Source organism: Haliotis cracherodii, unplaced genomic scaffold (genome assembly GCF_022045235.1).
Source record: "Haliotis cracherodii isolate W230 unplaced genomic scaffold, xgHalCrac1.p SCAF_10, whole genome shotgun sequence".
Classification (NCBI taxonomy): domain Eukaryota; kingdom Metazoa; phylum Mollusca; class Gastropoda; order Lepetellida; family Haliotidae; genus Haliotis; species Haliotis cracherodii.
The window spans coordinates 40155082-40165231 of NW_027266265.1; the positions used below are offsets into that span (position 1 = coordinate 40155082).

Genomic DNA, 10150 nt, shown 5'->3' on the forward strand with positions numbered 1-10150 from the left:
ATATGTATACGTTTAATGTTGTGCCACATTTAGATGCTTCATGGCACTTTTAGCACCGTTTAGTGTGTATTCTGCAGCCCCTGTACAATGAGTTTATACTATTATACTACTTCTGTATAAGTGCACACCTGTTCCAAAATGCAATAATTTAAAGTTTACATGTACTTTTAGAACAGGATGAAAACCATATCTCAAAATTGTTTGACGTTAATATATGTGATGTGATGTGATGATGTGGCAATACCATTGTTCAGCATTATTGATTGGAGTTGTTTTTTATATACCTAGCTTTTAGCAATATTCAAGCCACGAGAAGACTGAGGATGAGAAGAATGGGTTTCACCCAATATCGGAGTCAAACCTGGACCTTCGGGGTCGACAAGTCAACTATAGGCGACACAACCACATTGGCATTTACAGGGATGTGAGCAGGTTTTCCCGAAAAAAAGAGGAAAAGTCTAGGGGGGTCTGGGGGCAAAGTCAATAAGTCAAATATACAAGATGGCAGATGAAGTAAAATTACGAAGTTAAATCAGTACTTTTAAAAAATCGGGCATAGCTTCCATGTTATGGGTTTTGGGACGCTGAAGAAACATTCATAGTCTTCTCGTTAATCACATGAACAACTGTAAAACATCTCATTCACTTATAGGCTAAAAGACAACTTTATCTTAAAAACAAGCCATCATCTGACTCTGAGTATTTACAATTTCTTTGTGACGCCACACCCCACGTCATAGTGCAAGTATTCATGACAGAAAACTTTTGATGTCCGAAAACCTATGCTGCTGAAAGCTCTGATCGAAAACAGGACAATCCGCGACGGTTCACATAATTGAATTAAGTCTGATATGTCCAAAGTCTTATATGATACCTTTAAGGCACATGATTCCAAAAACTGACTGTTATGACTACCCCTAGGAAATGATATGTCGACTCTCGGAACTTAAAATGGGACAACATTGTTTGTTTGTTGTTTTACACCGCACTCAGCAAGATTCCACCTATATGACAGCAGTCTGTAAATAATCGAAACTTCGCCAGATAATCCAGTGATTGATATCGTGAACATCGATCCATGCAATTGGGATACGAATGACAGGCATCAACCAAGTCAGCAAGCCTGACCACCTGATCTCATTAGTCACCTCTCACGACAAGCAGAGTTGCGCCTTTTATTACAAGCATGGGATGCTGAAGACCTAACCCACCCCAGATCCGGTCTATACATCTGGATGGAAGGGACAACAAAAATGGACTTCGCATATTGTACCAAGGTGGGGAATCAAACTCTGTATGACCAGGGAAAGCTTCAACCACTAGACTACCCCACCACCCCTTCACTACTACACACAACATGAAAACAAACTCCTTGTTTGAAGTATTGATAGCTTTAATCATAAATATAGTATTTGGATGTAAGTGTTGCATGGCCATTAATAAGCTTTGGCTTCAGACACACACAGGTCATAAACACAGTCACGTGTGAGGAAGGCAGGTCACTGTGGCATTGGACAGATTCGCAACAGTATACAGTACAGGAACCTATAAAACTGATTTCGGTACTGACAAGGAAACACACCGTAAGTGATGACTACAAAATTTTGGCCATATTGTTCAGGGCCCACTTGCACAAAGCGATTTTAGCGCTAAGACTATTGTAAGCCTATGCTAAAGTATGGGAGTTAAGATTATCTTAGCGCTAAGATCGCTTTGTGCAAGTGGGCCCAGAAGTATAAAACAATGCACTAAATGGAATGTCTACATTTGACACTGACAGGCATAGAAATTAATAGCTGTGGTAACCCTAGTTAGACTGACATATCAACCATTAGAGCTGAAGTTCCTAAGAATAGACTACTGCACAACATGCTGTCCCAATTGAGTATAGTGAACCTACCTATTGAGTATAGTGGACTGGCCTCAAAGAGGCACCAGGCTCTGAACTCTACAATGCCTAGCATTGCCTGCTGAAACTCATCAGCTACTGTGAGTTAATTACAGGGATGAGAAAGGATATTTTCCTTTTCAACTGAAACCTCTTTGCAATGGATTGTGGCCCATAATTGAGGGTGTTTATGGGGGGAGCCATCAGATTTTAACAAGTTTGTGGTCACTAAAATTTGTGGATCCGCGGAAGATTCTCACCCCTGCAATTTGCAGACATGCTGACGGTGACGAGAGTTTGGAAGGGCAGCAAAGGCAATGCAGATACGCATTTATGAAGGCTGATTAAGTTCTAAGCCTGTTCATCAAGCTACATCTGTCCTGCCTAAAGACACTGGAGGAGAGAAGAGACATACAGACCACGCCTAAAACCCTAAAATCAACCAACTCAAATTTGATTTTTCCCAGGAATTGCAAAATACAAAAGGTAGGACCACTAACAACAACATAGCCATAGATTATAATCATTATTGATCATCATCAACAATAGATTATAATAATCCTTAAATATCATCAGCATTGAAAGATCACTTTGTTTCTATATGAAGGTAATGCTGGACACAGTCACTGAAATAATGTTACACCAGAAGACGTGCACAAATATCAATATCATAATAACTGCTTCATATTCACCATTAATGGAAGCTCGCAAAAAGGTCACCATGGTAATAACATCAGCAGCTAATTCCATGGCAACCACATAATGAGGACATTATGACAAAGATGGACACACTGACAACACCTGAGATCGACAAGTCTTGTGTTGACAATGTTCCTGCATAACATTTACATTAATACACTGACAAATTCTGGACAGATTCAAAATGACAGCTGGTGTTTTCCTGAAAATAAATTATGATATGTAATATCTTACTCATCAAAACAGGTGCAAACTTACATAAATGTGCCGGAAATAATACTGTTACATATATATCAGTGATGTTAAAAAATCTGCCATCTAAGACGGTCACATGAGTATCTGTGAGTGGTGGTGGTGGCAGACCATGAGATATAATGCAGCCAGCAAGCATAGCCAGGTAAATGCCAGCCTGACTACCTCCACGTGTGATTTGTACTTTGTTCAAGTATGATGTGATGACCACCAGCTAGGATGAATTATCTCCCTTGTCCCCATGCTGACTGCCTCATTGCTGGGCAAGGAAAGTCCGGATTCTCTGGAGCAGCTCCTTCTTCACGTTGTCTGGGACGAGAGCTGCCAGGACATACAGAACATCCGTCAACAACACAGGAAAAAGAGAGTGAAGTAGTTTACGTATCAAAATACATTTCAGTAAAAACTCTGAATGGTAAACAGAAATAAATATACACAACTTAAAAGAAATTAAATAACACCTCATTCTTTCATATTACTATAGACCCGTGATTCCGGGATAGAATAGGTCTTCAGCAACCCATGCTTGCCATAAAAGGTGACTATGCTTGTCGTAAAAGGCGATTAACGGGATCGGGTGGTCGGGCTCGCTGACTTGGTTGATGCATGTCATCGATCCCAATTGCGTGGATAGATGCTCATGATGTCAATCACTGGATTGTCTGGTCCAGACTCGATTATTTACATACCGCCGTCATATAGCTAGAATATTGCTGAGTGCGGCGTTAAACAACAAACAAACAAACAGATTACTATAGTTCACCTGTCATACCATGACAATCGAGAGTTCTTTAACTTCTTTTGAGTAGCATATATACTCATGGAAAGAAATGCGGGAATTGCTATATAGGGAAGCATGTGATTGGCATGAAATCTGATATGCATTTAACCTTTGAAGATCTGGGTTAGAATAGCTCTTCAGCAGCCCATGCGACTATGCTTGTTATAAGAGGCGATCAACGGGATCGGGTGATCAATCAATCAATCAATCAATCAATCAATCAATCAATCAATCAATTATATTCCTTTGAGCAAGGACTGCATGCTGTTGTGCACCATAGTCAGGAATATCACAGCGACATCACCGTGTAAAATACTTGAGTGAGTCAGTGAGTTGGGTTTAACGCCGCTTTTAACAGTATTCCAGTTATATCACGGCGTGTCAGCTTAATGTGGGAGGAAAGCCCGAAGTGATGCAGGTCGTAGACGTTCAGTGAAACCTATGAGCACGGGTATGGTGCTGACAAACCTAGAAACATAATCGGGGCGAACCAGGATTCGAACCCACAATCATAGGTTTCTGGTGTGCCCAAGGGACGCAACTCTGCACAGCAAATCGCGACACTTTAGACGACTGGGCCACCCATACTTGAGTCTTGAAGATATATTAAGAGCCTGAACAATGTGAGTCTTGGAGATATGCAAACATCTTGAAAATATCTCAGATATAATACTTGAGTCTTGTTAAAGTTCAAGGTAAGATGAACAGCTTCAGGACTAGGTTACAGTTACAGCATGATCAGCCACCCATTGTTACCAGTTAATTTTCATCAAAATCAATTCCAATAAGCATGGAGCATTGGCTGCCTATTCTCACCCAGATATAATATGAAATTTGCTCACTGACCTTTTGATATGGTACACAGATCTAAACATGTATCCCTTGTGTTCCCTTCTTTTTTTATGTGTCTGACAGGGCTTATTTATTAACAAAGTGAGTGAGTGAGTGAGTTTAATGCTGCTTTCATCAGTATTTCAGTCATGACATGTTGGCTTGATGTGGTAAGATCAAAGCGACCCAGATTAGAGATTCTACCAAGATCATAATCATCTCAGCACAGTGTATATTGCAGCTAAGGGAAGGAACGCTGCACAGGGTATCTTGGCAGCTGTGGGAGGGAACTCTGCACAGTTTATCATTGCAGATGTGGGAGGGAACTCGGCACTGCGTTTCCTGGCAACAATGGGAGGTAACTCTGCACAGTGTATCCTGGCAAGCTCCTCACAGTGATATCCTGTTTGTGGAGCTCTCTATACCATCGCTGTTACCAGTCAAAGCTCCCCACTGTGATAGGTGGTTACAACCATGCTTGGAGTTGAACTCGCAACCGACTCACTGTTATGTTTACAAACAAGTGATCACTGCCGTGATGCCGAATACTCTTACCTCTGATCAATTATCTTCTTTGTTTGTTAATTTGAATTTGATTCCTTACAACTATCGTGCCTATCGTGCATTTGGTGTAGTAAGAATGTAAGGGTGAAGTTTGTGATTTTCAGTTCGTCTGCAATCTTGAACCAATTCAATCAAACAAACAAAAAGGTAAATTCATCTGCAAAATATGGTCAGTCATAAACCTTTTCCAAATTCACTATGATGGCATTCCCAAAGCATAAACAACAGTATAAACGCTACCACAGCCTCTGTAATTATGTGGTGAGTGCCTACCTCTGCCTTTAGGTGTGATCTCTGCCACCAGGTCGTCAACGGTGATGTGCTCCAGGCCCTTCTGCTGGACAATCTCTGTGTGAGGAGAAAACAACAATGAATACACAAAAATGTACTGAAACAAGCTTCTTCATCTATACAAAGCATCCACTTTCAATACTTGAATTTTCAATGCCATTCTGTGATCACGAGACACACCAAACTAAGAATATGCATATAGGGTTCTATAAACATTATATTACAGTCACTAAACACCTGCAGCAGTTTGCATGTGCTACACTCAACACCCGCAGTAGTTTGCATGTGCTACACTCAACACCTGCAGTAGTTTGCATGTGCTACACTCAACACCCGCAGCAGTTTGCATGTGCTACACTCAACACCTGCAGTAGTTTGCATGTGCTACACTCAACACCTGCAGTAGTTTGCATGTGCTACACTCAACACCTGCAATGTGCTACACTCAACACCCGCAGTAGTTTGCAATGTGCTACACTCAACACCCGCAGTAGTTTGCAATGTGCTACACTCAACACCTGCAGTAGTTTGCATGTACTACACTCAACACCTGCAGTAGTTTGCAATGTGCTACACTCAACACCTGCAGTAGTTTGCATGTGCTACACTCAACACCTGCAGTAGTTTGCATGTGCCACACTCAACACCTGCAGTAGTTTGTATGTGCTACACTCAACACCTGCAGTAGTTTGCAATGTGCTACACTCAACACCTGCAGTAGTTTGCATGTGCTACACTCAACACCTGCAATGTGCTACAATCAACACCTGCAGTAGTTTGTATGTGCTACACTCAACACCTGCAGTAGTTTGCATGTGCTACACTCAACACCTGCAGTAGTTTGCATGTGCTACACTCAACACCTGCAGTAGTTTGCATGTGCTACACTCAACACCTGCAGTAGTTTGCATGTGCTACACTCAACACCTGCAGTAGTTTGCATGTGCTACACTCAACACCTGCAGTAGTTTGCATGTGCTACACTCAACACCTGCAGTAGTTTGCATGTGCTACACTCAACACCTGCAGGAGTTTGCATGTACTACACTCAACACCTGCAGCAGTTTGCATGTGCTACACTCAACACCTGCAGTAGTTTGCATGTGCTACACTCAACACCTGCAGTAGTTTGCATGTACTACACTCAACACCTGCAGTAGTTTGCATGTGCTACACTCAACACCTGCAGTAGTTTGCATGTACTACACTCAACACCTGCAGTAGTTTGCATGTGCTACACTCAACACCTGCAGTAGTTTGCATGTGCTACACTCAACACCTGCAGTAGTTTGCATGTGCTACACTCAACACCTGCAGTAGTTTGCATGTACTACACTCAACACCTGCAGTAGTTTGCATGTGCTACACTCAACACCTGCAATGTGCTACACTCAACACCTGCAGTAGTTTGCATGTGCTACACTCAACACCTGCAGGAGTTTGCATGTGCTACACTCAACACCTGCAGTAGTTTGTAGCCTGTAGTTAGTGAGTTACTACACACAGAACAGTTTGCATGCTACACATGCAGGGACTACGTGCATGCCCTCAGGGTCACCTGTACACGGTCTGTTAGATGTGCCGGCAGGACACAGTGAGGGACTCACCCTTGCAGTACTGTTTCAGTTCCTCTCTCCATCCACATTCGATCAGTCGAGTCCGCAACAGCTCCTTCAGTCTGTGTGAACAAAACACCAGGTATACAGTAACCATGGTAGCAAATCATCAGGGCCCACTTGCACAAAGCAATCTTAGCGCTATGACTATATCAAGTCTATGTTAGAGTATGGTTGTAACAATCATCATACGATCATAGTGCTAAGATCGCCTTGTCCAAGTGGGCCAAGATATAAACAGCAATTAGCTATCACATTATTTCACTTTTAGATCTGATGTCATGGTTGTGACATTGGACTAGTACTTGTATTTCTTAAGGTTCCAGGTACAAATCCCATATTGTTACCTCACCTGTCTCTCTCGCCAGTCTCAACCAACTTCTGGTTGATGGTGGCTCTCATCTGAGCATCCTTGATCTTCCTCTCTTGAAGGCTGAAAGAGTCAACACACATCATGAAACTATGAAAGTTTCAAGTTTGAATCTTGTAAAGGCATAACAATATTAGCCTTGTCTGAATTTGCTAAAATATGTTAGCCAAAATGTCCTCTTATGAAAGTTGTAAAGGAATTAACTGATTTAGACTTACACATGTTACAACCAGGGAATGCTACAGTGAATCTGCTTGCTACTCTGTGGTCAGATTTGTGGACAATACAATGCACAATAAAATCACTCTTAGTCGGTCATACAGACCCTGAAACAAATACATCCAATAAAGCCCATGCAAGTCTATAATCACATGATAATGTTTGGCAAGTATAGATTACTGCAGTATGATTATCAGATCTGAAAATGAAGAAATTCTCTTGGCTCCTGATTATATTTTGTAACTATCATTTAACAAGTGTTTTTTTTGTAAAATGTTCATTTCAGAGGCTAGATGTTAGTCTTAAACACCCTCTTCACCAGTGTTAACATGCTTTATGTCTTCTGTAACATGAAGGATGGCTTTTTTTCTGGATGTACTATAGAAATAAGCAGATATTGTTTTGCACTGTAATTCAAAGTTTAGATATCAACCCTGAACCATGTTGCCACATGCTGATGTGTATGAAGCATTCAGAAAAGTTAACACTGTTTAACATTGATAACATTCTTATGCTGGAAACATACTCACAGTAAGTGCAAAAATCTTTTAACCTGAATATGACTTGCAGAATTGTTTTCAGTAGATTTTAATCTAACATACAGGCCATTGTTATCTAATCTCACTGCACTGAAATAAATGTCACCAAACTCTTGGTTTGAACAAGTGGCTGAAGACACAGATAGTTTTTTTAGTTTATTTCACCATATGTCAAGTCAATGCAGCATTAGAAATTGGCACAAGTACGATAGTCCTTGACAAACTGCCCAATAGTTAAGGTATCAACTATCATAAGGACGAGTAGAACTTTGCTTTTATTAAGGGTTTTGCTATATGTTATCATTATAAGGACTAGTTGTCAGTTGACTAAAGCAGTTTTTTTCTATCACTGCAATGTAAGTAAGTATCTATGATGTACAGATGCATCATACAAATCCTGCCAGCAATTCCATAATTTTTATGTCTTCCATATGTATCAGGATGTACTGCAGCGATGACGTTATTGACCTTTGTCCTTGTTGATAATGATATTGAGCATGTTGAGTGATTTGGTTGTTAGTAAATCATTAATGACATATAGTTATCACATGTCAACAACTAACTTTGATTTAGATCCTTACTTAAATGTATCATCTTGAAACAATTCTCACACAAAGCCTGGCTCTTTGCTCTTTTCATAACAAACAATAGTGCACCAGACTGATGCTACACTGCTAACAGGACATTGTGTTGAATCTAGGACTGGGATGAGTTCAAATTTACTACCCGGGTACCCACACCCCTATAACCCTACCCTACCCGGGTACCCGCTGTTGTTGTCAAGAGATAGGTACAAAATGTCCGATTTGGATAGTTTGAGAATAGCCCTGGCAAAATATATTTAGAGACATGTATAGAACGATGTGGTCATGCATACACTGAAGTTGACAGAAGTTTTAGCTTTGTTCAAGCATATATAAGTCAGAAGGAACGTGTTCATAGTCATGAAGAAATGCGAACATTGGAGACTTATCATGGTCGTGTAACCATGTAGCTATATAATGAATTTTTGTCATGAAACAATATCACATGACTAACCACGGGTCCGCGTAGTCCTGTGGGTACCCAGTTCCATTTTAAGGACCCACCCGACCCGGATACCCGAGTTACCCGTCCCAGCCCTAGTTGAATCAAACCATCCAATGCCACACCTACAAAAGACTATTCAAATTTCGACACCCTCAGCCTAGGCCCTACTACAGATATGTTGGCAGAATGCCCGTGATTTAAGACTCTGACAATGTGCCTCAACTGTAACAACGTTTATACATATCCTAATATATGGCACTGTGCCCTCCTCAGTAGGTAGCGTAAGTCGATTTCCTGTCGTGCACCATGTTCTACTGTCTTTTGAATGATCGCTAAACACTGCGAACAAAGTAATTCAAACCACAGAATGTCTGTCATTTGTCCACCTGTGTGAAGGATTCCTTCAACTGAAGATCAAAAGGCAAGGAATCGTCTAAAAACACGTGTAAATATCCACATATCAAGGTCATCTACGACAATTATATTTTCTGCTCACAATATGTCTTAAATTAGTCCTTAATAATGAAAAATGTTCGTATTTCACAGAGATTTGATACTTACTCCGCCATCTTGGAATATTCAGACTCCTTGAATGAAGAGCTCCAAAGGGAGTAATCATTATATCCATAGACAACTGACCATCCCTCGATCAGAGGCTTGTCAATGTCACGACAAGTTTCAATCAGGACGTTAGAACAACACTTCATCAATCTGCTAACGACAGGTGTATCAGTAAAACATAACAATAACTTTAATTACGTCAAATGTAGACAGTGTCCTTGTCTTTATTTATTAACTATGTGTGACAGAGACATGTCCAGACGTTTGAACGGGTGGTGGTGAGTGGTTGTCGAATTACCATAAAACGTCAAATTGGGGTCCATGTGTTATTTTCAAAGGAATCCACGGGGTCGGCCTGATAGAAGCCACCGATAACCATATGATATTTAAAGCGTATTTTAGTTTCTTTTCTAAAAGACTTCCCGACTTCTGACCTATCTATTCATAAATGAATGAATGAGATTTTGTGAAATCGAATACAATACGAAATACGGTCTTAATCGAGTCTTG

At 40.7% G+C, this 10150-nt stretch overlaps 1 protein-coding gene across 1 annotated transcript; it reads right to left on the minus strand.

Moving 5' to 3' along the window:
* Window positions 1-1372: 1372 nt before the first annotated feature.
* LOC139450509 (transcription and mRNA export factor ENY2-like) lies at window positions 1373-9672 on the minus strand. Its single transcript, XM_071232244.1, has 5 exons — window positions 9641-9672; window positions 7275-7355; window positions 6914-6984; window positions 5289-5363; window positions 1373-3160 (listed from the first exon to the last, which is right to left on the minus strand). The coding sequence occupies exons 1-5, from the start codon at window positions 9646-9648 to the stop codon at window positions 3093-3095; spliced, it is 303 nt and encodes a 100-aa protein (XP_071088345.1). The 5' UTR covers window positions 9649-9672; the 3' UTR covers window positions 1373-3092.
* Between the last annotated feature and the right edge of the window lie 478 nt (window positions 9673-10150).

What these genes read in the sequence shown, in the direction of transcription:
- LOC139450509 (XM_071232244.1), bottom strand. An exon ending in ACTGAAACAGTACTGCAAGG is followed by an intron (nt 5,364 to 6,913) that starts GTGAGTCCCTCA and finishes CTCCTCACACAG; the next exon opens with AGATTGTCCAGCAGAAGGGC. An exon ending in GATCACACCTAAAGGCAGAG is followed by an intron (nt 3,161 to 5,288) that starts GTAGGCACTCAC and finishes ATGTCCTGGCAG; the next exon opens with CTCTCGTCCCAGACAACGTG.